The 27,982-nt window shown below is 42.6% G+C and overlaps 1 protein-coding gene across 1 annotated transcript in view; it reads left to right on the top strand.

The window, feature by feature from the left end:
- AIFM1 (apoptosis inducing factor mitochondria associated 1) overlaps positions 1–27,982 on the top strand; it is a 34,020-nt gene continuing 6,038 nt past the window's right edge. Inside the window, exons 1-14 of the mRNA XM_070759838.1 lie at positions 1–240; positions 4,205–4,344; positions 6,724–6,817; positions 8,524–8,553; positions 10,582–10,700; positions 10,795–10,925; positions 12,979–13,069; positions 14,013–14,097; positions 15,312–15,388; positions 16,692–16,800; positions 19,839–19,946; positions 22,083–22,171; positions 25,079–25,219; positions 27,379–27,521. Of these exons, the coding sequence (XP_070615939.1) occupies positions 168–240; positions 4,205–4,344; positions 6,724–6,817; positions 8,524–8,553; positions 10,582–10,700; positions 10,795–10,925; positions 12,979–13,069; positions 14,013–14,097; positions 15,312–15,388; positions 16,692–16,800; positions 19,839–19,946; positions 22,083–22,171; positions 25,079–25,219; positions 27,379–27,521 (1,430 nt within the window). The 5' untranslated portion in view covers positions 1–167. The remainder of the gene's footprint in view (positions 241–4,204; positions 4,345–6,723; positions 6,818–8,523; positions 8,554–10,581; positions 10,701–10,794; positions 10,926–12,978; positions 13,070–14,012; positions 14,098–15,311; positions 15,389–16,691; positions 16,801–19,838; positions 19,947–22,082; positions 22,172–25,078; positions 25,220–27,378; positions 27,522–27,982) is intronic.

Raw genomic sequence — 27,982 nt, 5'->3', positions numbered from 1 at the left:
GGAGCACGAGCGCCTAGAGCGGCGAGGGTCCCGCTTTCCAGCATGGCCGGCTCGCGCGTTCCTGCGTGGGCGCGTGCGAAGGAGGCGAGGCACCGGTGCGCGTGCGCAGAAGGGCACACCGTCTCCTGTTAGGGACAGCGAGCGGGAGGCCGTAGCCCCGGGCCGTCATGTTTCGTTACCGTCTCGCCGCGCGGGCGGCTCAGGGGCTCGGGCGAAGGTCGTGTTTCGTAGCGGGGCCAGGTGAGAGGAGCTCTGCTTTGGGGGTAGGTGGTGGGGACAAGCCGGACGGAGGGGTGCAGAAGCCGCAGACCCCCCCTTCCCCCACCCTCAGAGTGGTTCCCGGGGGTGGAGGGTCTCTCTTGCCGTCCCCCTCCTTTATTGGTCCTCATTTGCTCCTCCCAGCCCGCCCCTTCCCCAAAAGCCCCCTCGCCCCCGCCCCTTCAGGAACGCCTACCCCCCCTCCATACCTCCCGAGCGAAATTCCAGTGGCCGCGAGTTCCGCAGGACCCGCCGAACGGCTTTGGGTTGCCTGTCCTCTCGACCTCGCCAAGGTCGAGGTGCAGGACGGAAACAGGTACTCGTCCGCTGCCGGGGCAGCAACTTCTGCTCCAGGGGGGTAGCCCCTTCCCGTGGAGGAAAGTGGAGAAAAGCTTGGGTGGGGTGGGGCAGGGAGCCTGCTTTTTTGGGGGGGTGGAATTGAGGAGCAATTGGACAACCTGTTTTGAAGGGGGGGGGGAATCTCAGGTGAATGTCCTGATCTGGCTTTGCCCTGAAGCTGGGCTGTTGCTAGACTGTCCTAGTTAAAATTCATGGTTAAATATCTATGGATGTTGTCAGTCATCCAGGTTGTCAGTCATCTAAGTCAGAGGCCTGCAACCTTGCAACTTTTATGACTGGTGGACTTCAAGGTGGACTGGGCTGTTGCTATATCGCCCTAGTTAAAATTCATGGCTAAATATCTATGGAGGTTGTCAATCATCCAGGTTGTCAGTCATCTAAGTCAGGCGTCTCCAACCTTGACAACTTTTAAGACTGGTGGACTTCAAGCTCGACTGTTGCTATATGGCCCTAGTTAAAATTCATGGCTAAATATCTATGAAGCTTGTCAGTCATCCAGGTTGTCAGTCATCTAAGTCAGGGGTCTCCAACCTTGGCAAGTTTTAAGACTGGTAGACTTCAACTCCCAGAGTTCCTCAGCCAGCTGAGGACTTCTGGCTGAGGAACTCTGGGAGTTGAAGTCCACCAGTCTTTAAAGTTTTCAAAGTTGCAGACCCCCTGATCTAAGTTGTCAATCATCCAGATTGTCCTCAAAGGTGCTTTTTCAAAAGGCAACTGGCCTTTCTTTGCCCCCCCCTCCCACTTTGAAAACATTTGTCTTCTCCTCTGAGAAGCTTCTTCAGCTCTGTGAAGTTCTAGATTGTTGATTCTCAACCTTTCTAATGCTGCAACCCCTTAATACAGTTCCTCATGTTGTGGTGACCCCCAACCATAAGTCTAGCTCCAATTCTCCCAACAGAGCTTGAAGCTGATTGCCAGGAAGGTCAGAGGGAGAACCCCATTATAAATGCCTGATTGGTTCGATTGTAAAAATATGTTCCAACCAAGGTGCCAGAATAGAAGCGTTAATTTCTAACACAATGGGAAAATTTGTCTTTTCCTGAAGGTCTTAGGTGACCTCTGTGAAACGAGTGTTCGGCCTCCAAAGGGGTCCTGACCCCCGGTTGAGAACCATTGTTCTAGCTGAACTAAAGAAGCTTTTTGGAGGAGAAGTGAAACATTTTCGGGGGGGTGGAGCCTCAAAGAAAGACCATTTTTGCCTTTTAGAAAAGCACTTTTGGGACTGAAATCCATGTTTGTTCATTTGGGTTTTTTGGGAAAAAACTTCCAGCTGTTACTCTGCCTTGTCTTTGGAAAATGCCAAATTTTTCCAATCCAGAGAAGTCTAAACTTACTTCCGAGCATTTCAGAACAGGGCTTGTAAAAAGACATCGAAGCTGTCTGTCAATGCGGTTTGGGGTTTTTATTGTTGTTGTTTGGGTTTTTTGGAAAGTTGATTTTTTCTCAAAGGCCTTTGCTGGTGTTTGTGAATTGTATACAGGTGCCATGTTTCCCTGAAAACAAGACCCTGTCTTATATTTTTTTGAACCCTGAAATAAACGCTTGGCCTTATTGCCATGCACTCAAAAGCCTGACTGAGTTTGGGTGCAGTGCAGCATTTAAGACACGAATAAAGAAGCCACATTAAGATAATTAAAATAATAAGAGGATCAGAGGCCGCCTCCTGTCTAAATTCTGTTTTATTAGAACTCTGAACTCGGATCGTAGATTATCACGCACTGCCTGGGAATAATAGTTTAGTGCACATTTTGCACATTCCTTTGCAGGCAACCCCAAAGAATTAAAGTTATTCTTTCTGTTTTTTAATTTAACATAATAGACCAGTTAAGGTAAACATTCTAAACTCTATCCGTGTGGAAGATAAGCAGCAGAGATGTTTGCTATGGCACATTCCCACTTGCACACAGCGCCCTGGGAACTGTAGTTTAAGCGATCTGGTTGGTATGACATCATCTATTTCATAATATATTTGATGACTTATAGATGCTCAAATTACGGTATTTTTCGGAGTCTAAGACGCACCCTCCCCACCGCCGATCAGTTTCCGGTCACAATTCAAAGTGTTGGTTATGACCTATAAAGCCCTTCATGTCATCGGACCAGAATATCTCCAGGACCGCCTTCTGCCACACAAATCCCAGCGACCAGTCAGGTCCCACAGAGTTGGCCTTCTCCGGGTCCCGTCGACTAAACAATGTCGTTTGGCGGGGCCCAGGGGAAGAGCCTTCTCTGTGGTGGCCCCAACCCTCTGGAACCAACTCCCCCCAGATATCAGAGTTGCCCCCACCCTCCTCGCCTTTCGTAAGCTCCTTAAAACCCACCTCTGTCATCAGGCATGGGGGAATTGAGATTTTCCCTTCCCCCTAGGCTTATAAAATTTATGCATGGTATGTCTGTATGTATGATTGGTTTCTTAAATTATGGTTTTTAAATTAACTTAAATATTTGATTTGTTTATATTGTCTTATTATTGTTGTTAGCCGCCCTGAGTCTACGGAGAGGGGCGGCATACAAATCTGATTAAGTAAGTAAGTAAGTAAGTAAGTAAGTAAGTAAGTAAGTAAGTAAATAAATAAATAAATAAATAAATAAATAAATAAATAAATAGTTTCAAGTTTAATCAGATTTGTATGCCGCCCCTCTCCGCAGACTCGGGACGGCTCACAGCAATAGCAGTACAATGTAAGACAAATCCAATATTTAAATTACTTTAAAAAACACCACAAATTAAAACCAATCATACACACTAGCGTACCATGCATAAATTGGCAGTTCTGTGTTAGCAAAAACTTCAGAAGAGAAGGATTTAGGGGTAGTGATTTCTGAAAGTAATAACTAACTAACTAACTAACTAACTAACACTGAATACAGCCATTTTGGCCTCCCAAAACCCCATCACACGTTCCATTTTTTATTTATTTATTTTATTTATTTATTATTTAGATTTGTATGCCGCCCCTCTCCGCAAAAATGGGGTACACAGATGGTTTGGGAGGCCTGCAGAGACCTTTCCTCAGCCCCCAGGAGCTCTGCAGGTTTCCCAAGCCCTCTGCCCACACATTTTTACAAAAAATGGGTGAAAAACGGGTCTTTTTTGTTTAAAAAAATGGAATGCACAATTTGGGAGGCTTCCAGATTGTTCCTGGGTGGCTGGGGAAGAGAAAACCCTTTTTTTTTACTTACCTCTTTGAAATCTTGGTGCGTCTTATACACCGGTGCGTCTTATAGTCTGAAAAATATGGTATTCGGTAGGGAATGGAACTGGGTGCATGAATATTATTCTGATCACCTGCTTCTGAGATGAGGGCTACCCTTGTGTAAGCCAGTGGTTGAGACCAGCTTTAAATAATGCCAAAACAGAGGTGTCCAACCTCGATTATTTTAAGACGTGTGGACTTCAACTCCCAGAATTACCCAGCCAGCTCGCTGGATTTTGCGTGATATCAATCAGTGTCACCTTTGGCCAGTCAACTGGTTGTCAGTGGGAGCAAAGCTTTCTTGTGGCAGTCTTGGGCTTTCTTTTCATCCACGGTTTATTAAAGGTGCATTATTGACAATCTCCCTTCCTAATAAATTGTGGTTCCAGGCCTCTTTCGGCGATGGAAGATTCCCACAGAAAGACAGCCCTGCAGGCAAATGACGACCTCCAACTATTCATGGCAGCACAACAAAACTCTCTATACCTCCATAGCGCTGGGCATCTTCGCAGTTGGAAATGCGTTCTACGTAAGTAGACCCTGGTTGATCAAGAAAGGAACCCAATCTGCTTTGATTAGATGGTTATTTCCCCCCACACACACCCAAGTTAGAAATATTGAGGGCAGAAGTTGGGATGATTGGGGAGGGGTGGGTGGGAAATCTCCCCTCTGCCAATTGGGTGGATCGGTGGCTCAGGGGTTAAGAAATGTGGTAGTCCAGGTTCAAGACCCTAGTGCTGTGACGGTGAACCTTTTTTTCCTCAGGTGCCAAAAGAGCATGGACGTGCACTATCGCACATGCGCGAGTGTCCATACCCATAATTCAATGCCTGCAGGGGGGCGAAAACAGCTTCCCCCAACTCCCAGAGGCCTTCTGGAGGCAGGAAACGGCCTGTTTCCCAACTTCTGGTGGGCCCAATGGGCTCGTGTTTTGCCCTCCCCAGGCTCCAAAGGCATTCGTGGAACTGGGGGAGGATAAAAATGTGCTCCCCCTCCCCCTCGTGTTCTCTCGGGCTCTCTGGTAGACTCCTCCCAAAAATTCACAGGTACAAATTTCAGACACACACACGTTTGAAAATTCAAAACAATGTTCTTTATAATGAAAATTCACTTAAACCAAGCCCTCTTTTGGTATAGCAAAGAGCACTGATCTCCAAACAAACTAGTAATTTGTACAAGTCCCTTATCAGTTCTGTGATACTTAGCTTGCAGCTGTGAGGCAATTCACAGTCCTTCTTCTTTCACAAAGTGAAACACACTTTGCCCTGGTTTAGTTTCAAAGCGGGAAAAAATCAGCACACAAAAGGTCAAAGTCAGCAAAGCAGGCACGAAACACAACGATCAGATAATCCTCCACAATGGCCAAACCCACAGGCTGCTATTTATAGCAGCCTCACTAATTACCACAGCCCCACCCAACCACAGGTGGCCTCATTTTCTTTGATAATAATCTCTCAGTTGTTGTTGCCTATACATCGCTCTCCGCATGCGTGGCTGTATCATTAACGCTTGTTCTGAATCCAAGGAGGAGCTAAATAATTGATCTCCTTCTGAGCTGTCTGCCACACTCTCCTCCTCCCTGTCACTCATGTCTTCTTAGTCAGAGGAGCCTTCATCATCAGATTCCAACCGGGGGCAAAACAGGCCTGCAGCATGTGGATGTCTCCCCCACATCCACAGTCCTTGGGGCAGGAGCTAGGCCACAGCTAACCACAACACCTTGGAGGCTCTCTGGAAGCTAAAAATGCCCTCCCAGAGCCTCTGTGCGAGCCCAAAATTAGCTGGCCAGCACACGCATACATATTGGAGCTGAGCTAGGGCAACGGCTTGCGTGCCAGCAGATTTGGCTCCGTGTGCCACCTCTGGCACCCGTGTCAGTTTCCGGTCACAATTCAAAGTGTTGGTTATGACCTATAAAGCCCTTCTTGATATCGGACCAGAATATCTCCGGGACCACCTTCTGTCACACGAATCCCAGCGACCAATTAGGTCCCACAGAGTGGACCTTCTCCGGGTCCCGTCGACGAAACAATGTCGTCTGGCGGGGCCCAGGCGAAGAGCCTTCTCTGTGGCGGCCCCGACCCTCTGGAATCAACTCCCCCTGGAGATCAGGATTGCCCCCTCCCTCCTTGCCTTTCGCAAACTCCTTAAAACCCACCTCTGCTGTCAGGCATGGGGAAATTGATTCCCCTGGGCCGTTCCGTTTTATGCATGGTATGTTTGGGATGTATGATTGTTTTTATATTAAGGGTTTTTAAACTGTTTTTAATAATTGGATTTGTACTGTGTTTTATTGTTGTGAGCCGCTCCGAGTCTTCGGAGAGGAGCGACATACCATTCTAATAAATAATAATAATAATAATAATAATAATAATAATAATAATAATAAATATCAAATACAAACCAGGTACATCAGCACACAGCTCTGTACATACAGTAACTATCATTAATACTCCCCGAAAGAGGAACTTCGTTAGCTCCCTCTTATAGACAACAGGCATACTTCTCTTAAAGATATATCACTTAAACATACATAGATAGTTTATATGTACTGTTAAACCCAACATATTATCATACATGGTGCTGACACACAGGGACTGTTCCCTATTCCCAAATGATCCAGTGTCCTAAGACCACAACATGAGTTTCTTCACTTCCTCAAAACTTTTTTTATTCTGGTTTTATGAACCTGGATCTTACAAATAAATCAATAGTTAACTGACGTCCAATTTAGCTATTTTCTAAAGAAGCTCTCAGTTTCAACAACTTTTAGCTTTTGTCAGCATCCCAGCTGCTGTTCTACAGCTGGAATTGTAAGTTAGCTCATAAGCTATTGCAGAATGCGAACCAAGAAAAAAAATAGGTGCCTATCTAGGAATATGAAAAATGTTTCCTTTTTGTTTTACAGGCCTACGTGATTTTGAAGAGGGCGCGACAGCGAGATATAGACCGCGAGGAGAGATTTGCACGCATGGATAGCCAGCTGAAAGCCTACCTTTTAGGTAGGAGCCGAGTTGGAGCAGATTCGCTTTTAGAACTAGGATCTGTAGGTTTTCTGTTTTTAAGCAGGTTTTTAGCACTTGAATATGCACAAAACTTCCATGGGAATCTAATATAGGTTCAGAAATTAGAGCACTAAACCAGTGTTTCTCAACCTTGGCAACTTGAAGATATTTGGACTTCAATTCCCAGAATTCCCTGAGAATTCATCTTCAAACGGCCAAGGTTGAGAAACTGCACTAAACCCTGATTAGTCCTACTGAAAGAATCAGAGAACATTTCAAAATTCTTAAATAGTACACAAAGCAACAATAACAATAGTACTTAGACTTATATATCACAGTGCTTTACAGCCCTCTCTAAGTACTTTATAGAGTCAGTATCTGGCCCCAACAACCTGGGTCCTCATTTGACCGATCTCGGAAGGATGGAAGGCTGAGTCAATCTTGAGCCGGTGAGAATCCAACTCCTAGCAGTGGGCAGAATCAACCTGCAGTACTGCATTGAAACCATCAAAATAAAGGAGGACTAGAAAAAATATTGAAGATATGGAAGCTAAATTTACTCACAGCCTGAGAAAGAATATGAGAAAAAGTTTGAGACATAGTAGTGCAGAATGCAGCTGCGAGAGCTATCATGAGCTTTCCCAAAAATGCCCATGTAACACCAACACTCCGCAGTCTGCATTGGTTGCCGATCAGTTTCCGGTCACAATTCAAAGTGTTGGTCATCACCTATAAAGCCCTTCATGGCACCGGACCAGGGTATCTACGAGACCGCCTTCTACCGCATGAATCCCAGCGACCGGTTAGGTCCCACAGAGTGGGTCTTCTCCGGGTCCCGTCAACAAAACAATGTCGTTTGGCGGGGCCCAGGGGAAAAGCCTTCTCTGTGGCGGCCCCAGCCCTCTGGAACCAACTCCCCCCGGAGATTAGAATTGCCCCCACCCTCCTTGCCTTTCGTAAGCTCCTTAAAACCCACCTCTGCCATCAGGCATGGGGGAACTGAGATATTCTTTCCCCCTAGGCCTTTACAATTTATGCATGTTATGTTTGTTTGTAGGGATGTTTGGTTTTAAATTTCAAATTTCCATGAAGTAGAGATGCGGAAGTAAATACACCATTTTTGGCTATGGACAGTATCATAAGCCTTCCCTTAACACTTTAAACCCCTAAATTACCATTTCCCATTCCCTTAACAACCATTTACTCACCATTATTACTGGTATTCACCATTGAATAAGACAGTGATCCTGATATTTATAAACATAATTATTTATTAACAATAATTATTTTTTTGTTATTTATTTGCAAAAAGTATTAGTTTGGTGATGACATATGACGTCATTGGGTGGGAAAAACCGTGGTATAGGAAAAAAACCGTGAAGTATTTTTTAATTAATATTTTTTGAAAAACCGTGGTATAGGCTATTCGCTAAGTTCGAACCCGCGAAAATCGAGGGAACACTGTATTATAGAATTTGGAATAGATTTTACAATTGGCTGGAAATTAGGAATCAAAGTAAGAAGCAGAAAAAACTAAAACCTGAATGATAAAATAATCATGTACGTATGAAACTATAGGTTAAATTACAAATGGCAAACCATGTAGCAACAAGCACATTGCATGTTCTGGGACATAAAATTTTACTTTGTGGACCTGTACTTGATATTGTATCCTGCCAAACTATATATTCTCTCTTTTTTAGAAGGAGATTCTTCCTCCCAGGGCACTAAAGGTAAGCAAAGAGTCCTTATAAGCAAGATATGTTGGGTTTCTCGCCACCACCCTGATTTAAGTTTAGCCTTTTTATCCTGTGTTGATAACAAAGCAATTTGTCTTTCCCTCTGATGAAGAATCACACAGCAAAAGCAGAAATAAAATACGAGTGCAACTAGGAATTTTACACTTTGCTTCTGTGGAGTCAATCATATTGGTGGACTTTGGAGCCTTTAGGGAATTTGGGAAAGGCCTAAAATTGCCCAAGACCATTGGCCCTCCTGGCTTAATTGTAGTTCAGATAAATTGATCTACAAGGCTTGGCTCTGATGCCTTTGAAGAGCCCCTTTAAAAGTTGCTACTAAATGTCATCAAAAGATAAAGGAATTATATATATAGGGAAGTGTTTTTAATAGGAAAGTGAACACAAGAACAAGGGGACACAATCTGAAGTTAGTTGGGGGAAAGACCAAAAGCAACGTGAGAAAATATTATTTCACTGAAAGAGTAGTAGATCCTTGGAACAAACTTCCAGCAGACGTGGTTGGTAAATCCACAGTAACTGAATTTAAACATGCCTGGGATAAACATATATCCATTGTAAGATAAAAGACAGGAAATAGTATAAGGGCAGACTAGATGGACCATGAGGTCTTTTTCTGCTGTTAGTCTTCTGTGTTTCTATATGGGGGAATAATACACATTGTTGTGATAAATTACTGCTTTAATGATCTATTTGTGGGGGGAGAGATTCCCTTCGTCCAATGTTGGTTAAATCCAAAGACATTTTTGTAGATATGGAGAAAGGATGACTGCAGTTTTGTGCATATTGTGTAGCATATTTTGTGCATATGCCATATTTTTTGGATTATCGGACGCACTGGTGTATAAAATGCACCAAGATTTCAAAGAGGTAAGAAAAAAAAGTTTGCGTCTTCCCTGGCCCCCAGCAGTACTTTGCAAGCCTCCCAAACCCTCTGCGCACCCCATTTTTTGAAAAAAACGGGTCTGTTTTACACTCATTTTTGGGAAAGACTGTGTGTAGAGGGATTGGGGACCCTGCAGAGTGCTCCTTGGCCCTGGGAGAAGGCATAAAAACACCCCTGGTTTTGCAAAAAAATGGCCCGTTGGGGTTTTTAGCTTTTTCAGGCCCCTGCTAGAACACCCCAGGGATCGAATCTGCCTGCAAAATGATGCCTTGTTGTGCTGAATTGTTCTCTAGCCAGTGCTGAAATCAGCTTTAGTTGCCAAACCCAATCTGTTGCGGAATGTAATACTTGTTCTTTGCCTTGAATTGCAAAAGGCCTAATAATATACTGCTCAAAAAAACCAAAGGGGACACTCAAATAACACATCCTAGATCTGAATGAATGACATATTCTCATTGAATACTTTGTTCTGTACAAAGTTGAATGTGCACAACATCATGTGGAATTGATTGTGGACAGTTTGATTTCACCGAAGTTTGATTTACTTGGCAGTTATATTGTGTTGTTTCAGTGCTCCCTTTATTTTTTTGAGCAGTGTATGTGTGTGCAATGCAGATGGACTTAGAGGTGTGGTTCTTGTCTGTTTCTCTCTTTTCTTCCCTCCCTCCTCCCTCCCTCCTTTCTTTTTCTCTGTTTCTCTCCCTCCCTTCCTCTTTACCTCCCTCCCTCCCCTCCCTCCTTTCCATTCCTATTACCTCCCCTTCCTTCTTTCTCTCTCTATTTTTCCTTCTTTCACTCTCCCTCTTTTCCTCTCCCCCTTCCTTCCTTCCTTCCTTCCTTCTTAATTTGAGTTGAGTTGATTTGATTTGAATTGATTTGTATGCCGCCCCTCTCCGTAGACTCGGGGCGGCTAACAACAATAATAAAAACAGCATATAACAAATCTAATATTTAAAATAACTAAAAAATCCTTATTATTCCTTCCTTCCTTCCTTCCTTCCTTCCTTCCTTCCTTCCTTCCTTCCTTCCTTCCTTCCTTCTTTCCTTTTTCTTGGGTGTGTGTGGAGGGAAAGTGAAGAATTAAGTTTTGTTCAGGATCTTTTTATTACTTCCTGCAGCTGCACCGTCCGGTCCTCGTCCGGATGTCCCTCCCCATGTTCCTTTCCTGCTGATCGGGGGAGGCACCGCCGCCTTTGCTGCTGCCCGATCCATCCGGGCTCGAGATCCCGGAGCTCAGGTAAGCGCCCCAGAGTTTCTTAACTTGGCAGTTTTTTCTGCGGCTTGTTGCGGTGTTGAACGACTCGTTGCTCTGTGTGCCCCCCCCCCCCCAGGTGCTGATCGTATCCGAAGACCCCGAACTGCCCTACATGCGCCCCCCTCTCTCCAAGGAGCTGTGGTTTTCCGAAGACACGGATGTGACGGAAACTTTGCAGTTCAAGCAATGGAACGGCAAGGAGCGGAGGTGGGCTTTCGGCTTTTCCCCTCCCCTGTCAATCCAAAACTATAAGAGGTAGTCCTTGACTTAAGGGCCATTCATTTAGTGACTGTTCGAAATTACCATGACACTGAAAATAGTGACTTATGGTTAAATATCTATGGAGGTTGTCAGTCATCCAGGTTGTCAGTCATCTAAGTCAGGGGCCTGCAACCTTGCAACTTTTATGACTGGTGGACTTCAAGGTGCACTGGACTGTTGCTATATGGCCCTAGTTAAAATTCATGGCTAAATATCTATGGAGGGTATCAATCATCCAGGTTGTCAATCATCCAGGTTGTCAGTCATCTAAGTCAGGGGTCTCCAACCTTGGCAACTTTTAAGACTGGTGGACTTCAAGCTGGACTGTTGCTATATGGCCCTAGTTAAAATTCATGGCTAAATATCTATGAAGGTTGTCAATCTTCCAAGTTGTCAGTCATCTAAGTCAGGGGTCTCCAACCTTGGCAACTTTTAAGACTGGTGGACTTCAACCCCCAGGTTAAATATTTTCCCAATGTATGACCATTGCAGTATCTCCATGGTCGCATGATCCAAATCCAGACCCTTGGCATCTGACTCCTTATTTATGACGGTTGCGCCGTCCTCGGGGGTCACGTGAACCCCTTTTGTGACCTTCTGACAAGTGACGTCAATGGGGAAAAGCAGATTCCCTTAGCCACAAGTGGCAACAAAAGTTGTAAAACAGGGGCAAAGCCCCCATAACAATTGTCTCATTTAGCCACCAATATTTTGGGCTCGGTTGTTGTAAGTCGAGGACTGTCTGCAGCTGTGGGATGCCCATGTTTAAAGCCTGCATCCAGGACTCCTCAGAAGAGGCATGGCTGCATCTCGAGAAGGACTCCTAGCTTCACAGAAGGAAAAAAAAATCACAGCAGTTCATTAGAAATAGCGATCCCACTTAGACTTATATACCACTTCACGGTACTTTTACAGCCCTCTCTAAGCGGTTTACAGAGTCAACAAATTGTTTCCAGCAATTGACAATAAATTGTCTCTGGATCCTCATTTTAACATAGAAACATAGAAGACTGACGGCAGAAAAAGACCTCATGGTCCATCTAGTCTGCCCTTATACTATTTCCTGTATTTTATCTTACAATGGATATATGTTTATCCCAGGCATGTTTAAATTCAGTTACTGTGGATTTACCAACCACGTCTGCTGGAAGTTTGTTCCAAGGATCTACTACTCTTTCAGTAAAATAATATTTTCTCATGTTGCCTTTGATCTTTCCCCCAACTAACTTCAGATTGTGTCCCCTTGTTCTTGTGTTCACTTTCCTATTAAAAACACTTCCCTCCTGAACCTTATTTAACCCTTTAACATATTTAAATGTTTCGATCATGTCCCCCCTTTTCCTTCTGTCCTCCAGACTATGCAGATTGAGTTCATTAAGTCTTTCCTGATACGTTTTATGCTTAACCACCATGGAAAGATGGAAGTCTGAGTCAACCTTGAGCTGGGATGGATGGATAGATGGGGAAGGGGAGGGAGGAAGTGAGGGAAGGAAGGAAGGAAAGGAAGGAAGGAAGGGCAATAGCAGACTTATATACCGCTTTATGGTGCTTTACATCCCTCTCTAAGTGGTTTAAAGAATCAGTCTTTTGCCCCCAACAGTCTGGGCCCTCATTTTATGCACCTTCGAAGGGTGGAAGGCTAAATCAACCTTGACCTTCAAACTACCAAACTGCAACTAGCAGTCAGCTGAAGTAGTCTTCAGTACTGCTCTCTAACCACAAGGAAGGTAGGGAAGGAAGGAAGAGCAATAGCATTTAAATACCGCTTCACAGTGCTTTACAGCCATCTCTAAGCAGCTTACAGAGCCAGCATTTTGTTCTCAACAATTTGAGTTCTCATTTTACTGACCTCGGAAGGATGGAAGGCTGAGTCAACCTTGAGCCTGGTGAGATTTGAACTGCCAAACTGCAGCTGAAGTAGCCTGCAGTGCTCCACTCTAACCAGAGCCCTACTGAGGCTCATTGCTTTCTTACCTCCCTTCCTCTCTCCTTCCTGCAGCGTCTACTTTCAGCCTCCCTCTTTCTACATCTCCCCTCGCGACCTGATGTTTGTAGAGAATGGTGGCATAGCCGTCCTCAACGGAAGGAAGGTGAGTGGAGCAAGTATCAGAACTGCCAATGCTAACTCCAGCTCCCTTCGGTTCGTAGCCAATTTTTACTCTGTGCTGTTCCCTTTTCTTTCTTCGGAGAGGGGCGGCATAGAAATCAAATAACTAAACTAAACTAAACTAAACTAAACTAAACTAAACTAAAGAGTCCTTCTGGATGGGGCGGCATACAAGTCAAATTTATTTTATTTATTCGATTTTTTTTATGCCGTCCTTCTCCTTAGACTCAGGGCAGCTTACAACATGTTAGCAATAGCACTTTTTAACAGAGCCAGTATATGACCCCCACAATCTGGCTCCTCATTTTACCCACCTCGGAAGGATGGAAGGCTGAGTCAACCTTGAGCCGGTGGTGAGATTTGAACTGCTGACCTGCAGATCTAGCAGTCAGCTTTAGTGGCCTGCAGTACTGCACTCTACCCACTGCGCCACCTTGGCTCAAGTAAATAAATAAATAAAGAAAAATTGTAGGCCCCTAATGCCTTCCGGACTCTGGGCGGCTCATAACATCTAAAAAACAGTATAAAAAGACAGTTAAAAACCATAAATAAACCATATCTTTTCTTGTGGCCAGATCTAGGTGGTACCACATTGATTAACGGCCCCATTCTTTTGGTGAAAAGGAGCCCAAGTGGCACAAAACCAAAATTGGTTGAGCAGGCCACTGAAGCGTGAGCTATTCTGTATAAATCACAATAGATGAGTGTTCTGACCCAGCTCGCACATTATGGATGGGTGTGAATGCGACTTTGCCAGTGTAATGTTTTTGACAGAGGTGCGACTGATGCTCTTCATAACTTTGACTCGGATGCCTAGATTTATTGCACCAATCCTGGTTAGGGATGAGCCCTGTCTTTGCTCCAAAGATGCGAAGAGTCATTATGAACATAGAAAAAAAAACCCAGGAGCCTTGTTTGATTTGCAGGTGGTCCATATGGATGTCAGAGGCAACACTGCGAAATTGGACAACGGCCTGGAGATCGGCTATGACAAGTGCTTAATTGCTACAGGTGAGGGCATACTAGGTTCACTTTATTTCCTTCCCCATTCGGGCCTCTAAGGCAGGGATCTCCAACCCCCAGGCTGTGGGTCAGAACCAGGCCACGGCATGCCAGCAACCGAGCCACGCAAACAAGCGAAGCCCCATCCACGGGATGCAAGCAGCACATAAAACCACATCCCAGTCCAAATTAATAGGTAAAGCATATAAATATATGATAGGATATAAAAATATAGATTTGACTTTAAAGGATAATATGATAAGCTGGTGTAAAAATATAGGTAGAGAGATTGATATAGATACATGGGAAAAAGTTTGGATCTCAAATTGGAAAATGACAAAGTCGGTTTCGTTAAAAGAAAACCCAATCAAAATGTTTTATAGGTGGCATCTCCCACCGAGTAGAATAGCAAAAATGTTCCCCAATGTGTCCCCATTATGTTGGAAATGTAAGAAAGAAATAGGTATTTAATATCGTCAATGATGGATGTGTAGTAAAGTTAAGCTTTATTGGAAAATGATAGAAACAATTTTAAAAGAAATAGTAATGCTGGAGTTAGAAAAAAACCCCGGAATTTTATTTATTGGGTATCACTAACCAGAAATATGAGAAAGAAATTTTATATTTAGTTATACATATTTTGACGGCTGCCAGGATTGTATATGCGCAAAATTGGAAAGGGGAAAATATCCCCAAAGAAGAAGAGGTTATTAAGAAAATACTATACTGCGCTGAAATGAATATGATGTCAAGACGGTTAAAAGACCAAGAAGAATCAGAATTTTATATAGTATGGAATAAAGTGTATATATAGTTAAATAAGAAAAATAAGAATGTATGAATTATATTCTGTGTTTTATATAGGTTATAAATGAAAGTTTTCTTATATAAGATCAAATAGAATTTCTTCTTTTCATTTAAAGTTTTAAGTTGATTTAAAATATTAATAAGGTATTCTTTTCTGTATGGAAATTTAACTTCTAGAATAAGCAGGGGTATTGCAACCCCAAATTTGTGTTAAATGTATGTTGTTGGTTTTGTCTTTTACGAAAAATTTAATAAAGTTTATCAAAAAAACAACAACAACCCCACATCCCCTCTGGTCCACGGGAAAAACTCTTCTCCACGAAACCAGTCCATGGTGCCCAGAAGTCTTCACCCTTCTCAGAGAGGGTCTGCAACTTGGGCGTCAGATGTGAGCTTATTCTACCTTCTCTTCTTAGGTGGTTCTCCAAGAAACCTTCCTATCCTTGAGAGGGGAGACCAGGAGGTGGCCAAGAGGCTCACGCTCTTCAGGAAGGTAATCTGTGGAGGTACCTTTATTGTTTGGGCTCATCTGCCTCTTAATTTCATGTGTATAATTAACAGAGCTTTTGATTTTTAAAAAATATCTATCTACTGAATATACAGGCTGCGTTCCAAAAGTAATGAATTTTTTTTTTTAAGTAATTGATTGAACAGATTTGCACAAACACTTAAAATTCTTCAAAGTACTGTCCTTGGGCCTCTACACATTTTTTCCAGCGACTCTGCCATAACCGGTAGGTGCCTTGGAAGGCGTCTTCGGGGACCTCTCGCAAGGTCTTCGTCATGGCTGATTGAATCTCTTCTATGGATGAAAAACGGGTTCCTTTCAGGGCTGGGAACAAAAAGAAGTCTGTTGGGGCGACGTCAGGATTATAGGGGGGGGGGCAGCGTTGGCACCTAATGTTTGGCCAGGAACTCGCGGACTCTTAACGTATTGTGGCCAGGCATGTTTTTCGTCCATAGAAGAGGTCCAACGAGCCGTGGCGAAGACCTTGCGAGAGGTCCCCAAAGACACCTTCCAGGGCGCGTACCAGTCATGGCAAAGTCGCTGGAAAAAATGTGTAGAGGCCCAAGTACTGTACTTTGAAGAATTTTAAGTGTTTGTGCAAATCTGTTCAATAAATTACTTTTTTAAAAAAAAATTGCATTACTTTTGGAATGCGCCCTGTATATATTTGTATCTATACCTGTCTGTCTGTGTATCTGTCTATCTATCTATAGTATTTTTCAGACTATAAGATGCCCCTTAGCTTTCTGGGAGGGAAAGAAGGAAAAAGCTGATTGGCGGGTGGAGGGCCTCCCTGAATACCCTCAATCACCTGTTCCCAGAGGTGAACTTCAGCAGCAGGTTCTTTGGTTGTGAGCTCTGTGCCTTGGTTTTTCAGCCTGTGAAATTCTGTTTCAGAGGCTGGGTAGGGCTACTAGGTAGTGTATAAGACACAACCAAATTTTCACCCTCTTTTTGGGGGGAGGGGGGTGCGTCTTATACTCCGAAAAATATGCTATGTAAAACTTTAGTTGATTCTATTTCATTTATATGTTATTTGGCCGACTGCTGCATTTCAATGAACAGAAAGAAGGGAAAATACAGTACAGTACAGCTATTCTATGACATGTTCAACCAAAACTTGGGATAAAGAGTAGATTTTTTTCAGAGCAGCCTAAGAAGGCAAATTTCTTTCTTTTACCTGTCCTGTGAAAAGTTTCTGGTCTTACTTTAAAAAAAAAAAGGAATTTTATTAAACATTACGATTAAAAAGAAAAAACTAATACAAGTTCACACAATTTCATTGCAGATTGAGGATTTCCGTTCACTAGAGAAAATTTCCAGGGAAGTCAAGTCAGTCACTATTATTGGTGGTGGTTTCCTAGGGAGTGAGTTGGCTTGTGCTCTGGGGCGAAAAGGTGAGTTGTGGTCACCCAGAAATAGCAGTTGTAATGTCTGAATTTGCACTTTTTATTAAGTTATTGGTACCAGTAACTTAAAATGTATCCAAATCCTTGTTTTACCTTACAAAGTTTCGATGCATCTATCAGTAAGAACATCTGTTATCTTAATGGGGACAACTTTTCTTGTTTTCTATGACATATCAGGATTGTGTAAATGATTTAGCTTTACTAGATAAATGGTCAAAGCAATGGAAACTGCAGTTTAATGTTTCCAAATGTAAAATAATGCACTTGGGGAAAAGGAATCCTCAATCTGAGTATTGCATTGGCAGTTCTGTGTTAGCAAAAACTTCAGAAGAGAAGGATTTAGGGGTAGTGATTTCTGACAGTCTCAAAATGGGTGAGCAGTGTGGTCGGGCAGTAGGAAAAGCAAGTAGGATGCTTGGCTGCATAGCTAGAGGTATAACAAGCAGGAAGAGGGAGATTGTGATCCCCTTATATAGAGCGCTGGTGAGACCACATTTGGAATACTGTGTTCAGTTCTGGAGACCTCACCTACAAAAAGATATTGACAAAATTGAACGGGTCCAAAGACGGGCTACAAGAATGGTGGAAGGTCTTAAGCATAAAACGTATCAGGAAAGACTTAATGAACTCAATCTGTATAGTCTGGAGGACAGAAGGAAAAGGGGGGACATGATCGAAACATTTAAATATGTTAAAGGGTTAAATAAGGTTCAGGAGGGAAGTGTTTTTAATAGGAAAGTGAACACAAGAACAAGGGGACACAATCTGAAGTTAGTTGGGGGAAAGATCAAAAGCAACGTGAGAAAATATTATTTCACTGAAAGAGTAGTAGATCCTTGGAACAAACTTCCAGCAGATGTGGTTGGTAAATCCACAGTAACTGAATTTAAACATGCCTGGGATAAACATATATCCATTGTAAGATAAAATACAGGAAATAGTATAAGGGCAGACTAGATGGACCATGAGGTCTTTTTCTGCCGTCAGTCTTCTATGTTTCTATGTTTAATAATAGCATTAATAATTCAACAGATAATGCTGCCTTAAGTGGTGAAATTTATTTTGAAATACTTGTGTGACTTTTTCCCTTTTGATTTTCCCTCTCCTGAATTTTGGCTCAGTTCTAGACTTTAAAAAAATATAACCTGGGTTCGTACTATCATATGTGGTGGACATGTCCAAGAACAAAAAAAATATTGGACAAAAAGTACATAACTGGTTAGAAAAAATGGTAAAGCAGCATATTGATTTAAAACCAGAAATATTCTTGTTGGGTATTCTACCAGAAAAGTACAAACAAAAGGGAATACATATTTAATTTTACATGTCTTAGCAGCAGCAAGAATTGCTTTTGCACAACTGAAAAAATGAGATCCCTACAGATGAAAGTGTAATAAAGAAATACTAGAATGTGCAGAGATGGATAGATAAAATAAAGGAGTAAATAAATAGAATAAAGGAGAAGGAAGAAATAGATTTTTAAAAAAACATTGGACTCGTTTTACCAATGGTTAGTTGACAGAAATAGAGTTAGAAATTCAAAAATTTAAGAAAATGGTTAAATATACAATGAAGGTTTTTTTGTATGACGAAGCAAATATTATTATGTGATCATTATCAATGATATGAATATTACTACTACAACTATTTTTCAAAGCTAACTGTACTCAGACAACAAGCTGTTCATTTAGATATTGAGTTTCTATGCTTACTAAAGAAAAATATATAAATAAAATACAAAAAAAGTTTACCTGGCACTAAATGGCATTTCTTCAGATACTGAATTCCCATTTATTTTTTGGTTCTCGGGCATTAACCCAGCTAAATAAACCCAGATATTTTTAAAATTACAGCCTAGCACATTAGTTTTCTTGCATGCCAAAGAAAAAGAAACACCAATGAGCTCTAGGAGCTGGCTGACTTTATAAACGCCTCTGTTTCCAAACAATTCAGCCTGGATTCATTGGTGTTTCCCCTCAGTGGCCTTGTGCCTAGCCTTTATTTATTGTCCATGTGTTTAAATATTTGCATTTGGTCTTCAGGTTTGTTTGTTTTTTCACTTCAAGGCAGCTAGCAATATGCAAGCCAGAAAAAAGCCAGGATAGAAGAGGAAAGAAAAATGCAACAGAACAAAACCAAAATAAAGGCACAGCAGCAGCAATAAAAATTTAAAAAATAAATAGGCATATTTTTTGTACCTTTCCTGCCAAAACATGTCAAGTGCCCGCCAGATGGTATAACTCACTCTGGGTATCCACCAACTTTTTTCCTGGTTACTTTCTGCCTAGTAAGAAAACTGGAATGAAGCTGTCAATGGCTGTCTGTTAAAAGAGACGTGTTTGCAGGGCTTGTTGGTAGCCAAATTTTCAGACCGAGGAGGATAATAACAAATGTACTAGAATACTATGAGGAACATCCTGGAAAACAGATGGCATTGATTTTTCTTGACGCACAAAAGGCTTTCGACAACGTAAATTGGAAATTAGAAATGATGAATTTTGGACAACACTTTACAAATTTAATAAAAACAATATATCTGGAACAAAACGCCAAAATTATAATTAATGGAGAGCAAACTGAAAAATTTAAAAGTGAGTCAGGGATGCCCTATCTCTCCCCTTCTGTTTATATTAACGATGGAAACACTAATTAAAATAAGAAAAAATGAAGACATAAAAGGCCTAAAAATAAGAAAAGAAATTTATAAAGTCCAGGCCTTTGCAGATGATTTGGTATTTATAATTGAGGAACCATTGACAACCGCACCAAAATTAATTAAACAAATCGAAGATTTTGGTGAAGTAGCAGGACTTAAAATAAACAAACAAAAAATGAAAATAATCACCAAAAATTGCACAAAAAAACCAAATAAAACATCTAGTAAGAAAATTGGAATGAAGCAGTCAATGGCTGTCTGTTAAAAGAGACAGGTTTGCAGGGCTTGCTGGTAGCCAAATTTTCAGACCGAGCGAACCCCTCCCAGAAATGTCAAGTAGGCAGCCTAAGTTCTCCCCTTCCCTTTGCAGCGCAGTCGAAGGGCCTTGAGGTCATCCAGATGTTCCCAGAGAATGGCAATATGGGCAGAGTCCTTCCTGAATACCTGAGCAACTGGACCACCAACAAAGTCATGCAAGGTGAGGCTGCCAACTATTTTCTTTTCTACCACTGCTCTAGTTCTGCTAGGGTTGGGTTGGGTTTTTTTTGCAACCTGAGAGGCGGAGGACTCAGCTGGTTTGGCCTGGTTTCGAGGCTGCTCTTTGCTTTTGGTTAAGAATTGAGTCCACCATCTTCAGATCGTGCAGAACACGGCTGTGAGAGCCATCGTGGGGCTTCCCAGATTCGCCCACGTTTCTACAACACTCCGCAGTCTGCATTGGTTGCCGATCAGTTTCTGGTCACAATTCAAAGTGTTGGTTATGACCTATAAAGCCCTTTATGGCACCGGACCAGATTATCTCAGGGACCGCCTTCTGCCGCACGAATCCCAGCGGCCAGTTAGGTCCCACAGAGTGGGTCTTCTCCGGGTCCCGTCAACTAAACAATGCCACTTGGCGGGACCCAGGGGAAGAGCCTTCTCTGTGGCGGCCCCGACCCTCTGGAACCAACTCCCCCCAGAGATCAGAATTGCCCCCACCCTCCTTGCCTTTCGTAAGCTACTTAAAACCCACCTCTGCCGCCAGGCATGGGGGAATTAAGACTCTTTCTCCCCCGAGGCCGTCACACTGTATATATGGTATGCTTGTATGTATGTTTGGTTTTTATATATTAAGGGGTTTTAAATTTGCTTTTAGTATTGGATTTTATTGTACATTGTTTATGATTGTTGTTAGCCGCCCCGAGTTTTCGGAGAGGGGCGGCATATAAATCCAATAAAACTAAACTAAACTAACCCACAGAGTTGGCCTTCTCCGGGTCCCGTCGACTAAACAATGTCATTTGGCGGGCCCCAGGGGAAGAGCCTTCTTTGTGGCGGCCCCGGCCCTCTGGAATCAACTCCCCCCCGGAGATTAGAACTGCCCCCACCCTTCTTGTCTTCCGTAAATTACTCAAGACCCATCTATACCACCAGGCATGGGGGAGTTGAGACACCTTTCCCCCCAAGCTTTTTAAAAATATTTTTATATTTATGTTTGGTATGTATGTGCTGTTTGCTTTTTAATATGATAGGGTTTTATATGCTTCTTTTTAATATTAGATTTGTTTCGCTATAATATTGTTTTATTACTGTTGTGAGCCGCCCCGAGTCTTCGGAGAGGGGCGGCATACAAATCTAATAAATTAAAATGGAATTGAATTCTTTACCTGCTGAGTGACAGGCTAACTCTGTTGTTCAGCTCTGGAAAGCTTAGCCAAGATTCCAGGCTCAGGGTGTCCAGCAAATCTGGAAAACAGGGGAATCAGGGAAATTATCAGGGAAATCGGCAGTTTGGGAAATATCAGGGAATTATCAAGGAAGCAGAGGGATGAAAGAGCCACATGTGGCTCCAGAGCTGCGAGTTGTAGACTTCTGGTCTAGGAGGAGCCGGGTCCAGCCAGATTCTTGAACTTTGTCTGCCATGAGTACCTGCCTACTAGCAGGAGAGAACAAAGCCTCCCTCTTCCACCTTGTAGCAATAGCATTAAGATTTATATACCACTTCACAGTGCTTTCCAGCCCTCTCTAAGCGGTTTACAGAGAGTCAGCATATTGTCCCCAACATGTCGCTTGGCAGGACCCAGGGGAAGAGCCTTCTCTGTGGCGGCCCCGGCCCTCTGGAACCAACCCCCCCCAGAGATTAAAATTGCCTCCACCCTCCTTGACTTTCGTAACCTTCTTAAAACCCACCTCTGCCGCCAGGCATGGGGGAACTGAGATACTCTTTCCCCCTAGGCCTCTACAATTTTATGCATGGTATGTCTGTATGTATGTTTGGTTTTATAATAAGGGTTTTTAACTGTTTTAATATTGGATTGTTATATGCTGTTTTTATTACTGTTGTTAGCCGTCCCGAGTCTACGGAGAGGGGCGGCATACAAATCCAATAAATAAATAAACAATCTAGGTCCTCATTTTACCAACCTTGGAAAGATGGATGGCTGAGTCAACCTTGAGCCTAGAGAGATTCGATCTTCCAAACTGCTGGCAGCCGGTGATCCGCAGAAGTAGCTTCACTCTAACCTACTGAGCCCCCGAGGCTCTTCTGGCGAGGTTGATGTAGTTGTTGATGTTGTCGGCCCGATGCTTCTTTCTCCTCCTGAGACTGCAGCTTTTTCCGCCTTTCTGTTTTCAGAGGGGGTTAATGTGATGACCAACGCCATTGTGAAGTCGGTATCTTTAGCCGGGGATCGTCTGCTCATACAGTTGAAGGACGGAAGGAAAGTAAGTAATGCAAAATAACGCTTTGAATATTTCTCTAGGGTTAGATTGTCCCAAAGGAGGCAACTGGACTTTCTGGGTTTTGTTTCTTTGAAGATGTTTCATTTCTCATCCAAGAAACTTCTTCAAATCTGACAAGATAGTGGGGAATGGAAGGATTTATACTCCTTGCAGACGGCTAGTCTGTTTTGTTTCTCCAATCTCAACAGTTTCAACAAGGCTTCACCCCCATTGGCATGGTTGCTGAACCCAGTCCTCCATATCACCTTGGCTTGTGTACAATTAAATAGAATAGAATAGAATTTTTATTGGCCAAGTGTGATTGGACACACAAGGAATTTGTCTTTGGTGCATATGCTCTCAGCGTACATAAAAGAAAAAGATACATTTGTCAAGAATCATGTGGTACAACGCTTAATGATTGTCACAGGGGTCAAATAAGCAATGAAGAAGCAATATTAATAAAAATCTTAGGATATAAGCAACAAGTTACAGTCATACAGTCAACATGGGAGGAAATGGGTGAAAGGAATGATGAGAAAAACTAGTAGAATAGAAGTGCAGATTTAGTAGAAAGTCTGACTGTTGATGGAATTATTTGTTTAGTAGAGTGATGGCGTTCGGAAAAAAACTGTTCAATTAATAGACAATTAAATCCTCTGGAGCCATGATATGAGTAGTTTTCTTCTTGGTGGGAACACCTACTTGGTCCCACCTCCAAGCTCCTGAGATTTCATTGGTTCCTAGTATTATTATTATTATTATTATTATTATTTATTAGATTTGTATGCCGCCCCTCTCCGCAGACTCGGGGTGGCTCACAACAGTGATAAAACAATATACAATGACAAATCTAATATTAAACGTCTAAAATAACAAATCTAACATTAAAAGTCTAAAATAACAAATCTAACATTAAAAGTCTAAAAGCCCCATTATTTAAAAACCATACACACAGACACACCATACATAAAACTACATAGGCAAGGGGAGATATCTCAGTTCCCCCATGCCTGACGGCAGAGGTGGGTTTTAAGGAGTTTACGAAAGGCAAGGAGGGTGGGGGCAATCCTAATATCTGGGGGGAGCTGGTTCCAGAGGGTGGGGCCGCCACAGAGAAGGCTCTTCCCCTGGGACCCGCCAAACGACATTGTTTAGTCGACGGGACCCGGAGAAGGCCAACTCTGTGGAACCTAACCGGCTGCTGAGATTCATGCGGCAGAAGGCGGTCTCGCAGATATTCTGGTCCGGTGCCATGAAAGGCTTTATAGGTCATAACCAACACTTTGAATTGTGACCAGAAACTGGAGTGCTGGTGTTACATGGGCATTTTTGGGAAAGCCCATGATTGCTCTCGCAGCTGCATTCTGCACGATCTGGAGTTTCCGAACACTCTTCAAAGGTAGCCCCATGTAGAGAGCGTTACAGTAGTCGAACCTCGAGGTGATGAAACCAAGGTGTCCTTCTACATTGATCCTGTTTCTCCATCTTCTACACACACACACACACACACACACACACACACACACACACAAACACTCACACCAGAACAAGAAACGCAGGGGGTGGAGTGTGTCAGCTACAAGCTACTTAATGTCTATGGGAATTCTCAGTCATTCTGCTCATGGTTGTCTCAAAGGTGCTTTTTTCAAGAGGCAACTGGACTTTCTGATGTCCATTTTTTTGCTTCTCATCCAAGAAGCTTCTTCAGCTCATTGTGTTTTTAATTTTTTTTAAAAAATTATTGATCAAACAAACACACATAACAAGGTAGGTCTTGGCATGTTTGGGTTTCTTCCCATGTAAGTTTCAGAGATTCCTGGCGACGTTTCAACGAGGTCTCATTTGTCATCTTCAGGCTGGTGCTTTTGGCTTTGTGCTAAGGTGAAATATATATAACATAAATATATATATATACATGTGTGTCTGTGTATGTATGTATGTATATACACACACCCACACACAGACACACACATGCAAGCACATGTATTTTACTTCTCCATAGTTTTCTTAATTTAAAATCTTGGTTCTACTTTCTTCACCCTAGTGATATAATTTATAAATTATTATAATAATTTATAATTTCATAATATTCAGTCTCATTTTTTTCTTTTAATTCAAGCATTAGTCTGTCCACACATTAATATTTTATATAAAACTTCTTCTTCTGTGGGTATTCATTCTCCCTCCCTCCCTCTCTCCCTCCATCCATCCATCCATCCATCCATCCATCCATCCATCCATCCATCCATCCATCCATCCATCTATCTATCTATCTATCTACCAATCTACCTAAACTACCTACCTACCTACCTACCTACCTACCTATCTATCTATCTATCCGATTTCTATGCTGCCCTTCTCCTGAGACTCAGGGCGACTTACAACATAATATAACATGATAGCAATCTATATAAAATTATGACTAAAAATCCCCATAGTTAAAAACCAACCAAGCAGATTCAAACATCATGCATCATACATTCATTCATTCATTCATTCATTCATTCATTCATTCATTCATTGGGTGGGGCAAAGTATTAAAATTTCAATGGTGCCAAGCCTGCCGGCAGAGGTGGGTCTTAAAACTTTATGGAAGGCAGGGAGAGTGGGGGCAGTACGTATCTCTGGAGGGAACTCGTTCTATAGGGCTGGGGCCGCCACAGAGATTTTCCCAGAGGGGCCTTGTGACAAATGTCTCTGCAGAAGCTATAAAACTGCTAAAAGGATGCAGCTTAGAGAACAGTTTGATCTGTTTCACGGACACAAATTCACATTCTTCATTCCCCTCCTGTGTGTTTTACTATTGTTCCTTACTATTGTGTAACCTGCCCCTTTGGCTCTTTCATCCTAAAACCCCCTTTGAAATGCGTAGTATAAACAGTGGTGTCTGCTTTTTCTTCTGCTCAGGTGGAGACGGATCACATTGTGGCAGCTGTGGGCTTGGAGCCCAACGTCGAGCTGGCAAAGTCAGCCGGCTTGGAGGTGGATTCTGATTTCGGGGGCTTTAGAGTTAACGCTGAGCTGCAGGCCCGCTCCAATATCTGGGTGGTAAGTTTGAATGGCATCACAAAGATCTTACAAAGAGTCCTAGTCAACACGTAGATCAGTTGTGCGATCTGGTAAGGACTCTCCGATCCCACCGTCAAGCTTCAAACAGGTAGTCCTTGACTTACAACTGCAATGGAGCTCAAAATGTGTTGCTAAATGAAACGGCTGTTAAGTGAGTTGTGCCCCATTTTTCAACTTTTCTTGCCACCATGTTTAAGCAGAATAGAATAGAATAGATTTATTAAAATAGAATATAGAATAGAATAATGAATGAATGAATAGAATTAGAATAGAATAATTAGAATAGAATAGAATATAGATAGAATAGAATGCAATTGTTTATTATTTAAGGGGTCCAAAGATGGGCTACAAATATGGTGGAAGGTCTTAAGCATAAAACCTATCAGGAAAGACTTAATGAACTGAATCTGTATAGTCTGGAGAACAGAAGGGAAAGGGAAGACATGATCGAAACATTTAAATATGTTTAAGGGTTAAATAAGGTTCAGGAGGGAAGTGTTTTAATAGGAAAGTGAACACAAGAACAAGGGGGCACAATCTGAGGTTAGTTGGGGGAAAGATCAGAGACAACGTGAGAAAATATTATTTTACTGAAAGAGTAGTAGATGCTTGGAACAAACTTCCAGAAGACGTGGTTGGTAAATGCACAGTAACTGAAATTTAAACATGCCTGGGATGAACATATATCCGTCCTAAGATAAAATACAGGAAATAGCATAAGGGCAGACTAGATGGACCATGAGGTCTTTTTCTGCCGTCAGTCTTCTATGTTTCTATGTTTCTTATTGGCCAAGGGTGATTGGACACACAAGGAATTTGTTTTTGGTGCAAATGCTCTCAGTGTAAAGAAAGATAAATTTGTCGAGAATCATAAGATACAACACTCAATAATTGTCCTAAGGTACAAACAAGCCATCAAATCATATTAGGAGCCAGTCAATATAAATTGTAAGGATACAAGCAACAAAGTTACAACCATACTGTCATTTGTGGGAGGAGACGGGTGATGGGAAGGATGAGAAGATTAATAGTAGTGCAGCCTTCATAAATAGTTCGACAGTATTGAGGGAATTTTCATGTAATCACCGGGATGCTACAACGATCCTAAGGGTGAAAAACAGTCGTAAATTCTTTTTTTCAGTGCTGTTATAATTTTGAACAGTCGCTAAAGGCACGATTGTAAGTCAAAGACTTACAATTTGCTCCCTACAAACAAGGAAAGCCAGCAAAGGGGGAAAAAGTGTTTGGAAACTTCAGATCGTGCAGATTGCAGCTGCGAGAACAATCATGGGCTTTCCCAAATATGCCCATGTTACACCAACACTCCGCAGTCTGCATTGGTTGCGGATCAGTTTCCGGTCACAATTCAAAGTGCTGGTTATGACCTATAAAGCCCTTCATGGCACCGGACCAGAATATCTCAGGGACCACCTTCTGCTGCATGAATCCCAGTGACCAGTTAGGTCCCACAGAGTGGGTCTTCTCCGGGTCCCGTCAACTAAACAATGCCACTTGGCGGGACCCAGGAGAAGAACCTTCTCTGTGGCGGCCCCGGCCCTCTAGAACCAACTCCCCCCAGAGATTAGAATTGCCCCCACCCTCCTTGCCTTTCGTAAGCTTCTTAAAACCCACCTCTGCCGCCAGGCATGGGAGAATTGAGATACTCTTTCCCCCTAGGCCTTTACAATTTTATGCATGGTATGTCTGTATGTATGTTTGGTTTTTATAATAATGGGCTTTTAACTGTTTTTAGTATTGGATTATTATTATATGCTGTTTTATTATTGCTGTTAGCCGCCCCGAGTCTCCGGAGAGGGGCGGCATACAAATCCAATAAGTAAGTAAGTAAGTAAGTAAGTAAGTAAGTAAGTAAGTAAGTAAGTAAGTAAGTAAGTAAGTAAGTAAGTAAGTAAGTAAGTAAGTAAGTAAGTAAGTAAAAATGTGCTGGAAAGGACTTCTGTAACCCCATCCTTGCACCACTCTCGTGTGAATCTCATGCTTAATTTTCCCAAATCGAGAAAAAAATAATCCCCAAAATGTAGCCGTGCCAGCAAAGGCGAGGGCGGAAAGGCGTTTTTTGCTCTTGAATGTCGTCTTCTCTGTCTCACCTTCCTTATTCTTTTCCTCCCTCCATACAGGCAGGAGATGCTGCGTGTTTTTATGACATCAAACTAGGCAGGAGACGAGTGGAGCATCACGACCACGCCGTTGTGAGTGGCCGGCTGGCAGGAGAAAACATGACCGGAGCCTCAAAGCCGTATTGGCACCAGTCCATGTTTTGGTAACTTTTCATTCCTTTGAATTCTTTCAGTCCGCCTTCTGCCGCACGAATCCCAGCGACCAGTTAGGTCCCACAGAGTGGGCCTTCTCCGGGTCCCGTCAACTAAACAATGTCGCTTGGCAGGACCCAGGGGAAGAGCCTTCTCTGTGGCGGCCCCGGCCCTTTGGAACCAACTCACCCCAGAGATTAGAATTGCCCCCACCCTCCTCGCCTTTCGTAAGCTTCTTAAAATCCACCTCTGCCGTCAGGCATGGGGGAACTGAGATACTCTTTCCCCCTAGGCCTTTACAATTTACGCATGGTATGTCTGTATGTATGTTTGGTTTTTATAATAAGGTTTTTTTTAGTTATTTTATTATTGGATTGGATTGTTACATGTTGTTTTTATCATTGTTGTGAGCCGCCCCAAGTCTACGGAGAGGGGCGGCATACAAATCCAATAAATAAATAAATAAATAATA

This window comes from Erythrolamprus reginae, chromosome 8 (assembly GCF_031021105.1).
Source record: "Erythrolamprus reginae isolate rEryReg1 chromosome 8, rEryReg1.hap1, whole genome shotgun sequence".
Lineage (NCBI taxonomy): Eukaryota > Metazoa > Chordata > Lepidosauria > Squamata > Dipsadidae > Erythrolamprus > Erythrolamprus reginae.
Note: the sequence above shows the minus strand (reverse complement) of the source record. Positions and strands in the feature narration are given on the sequence as shown.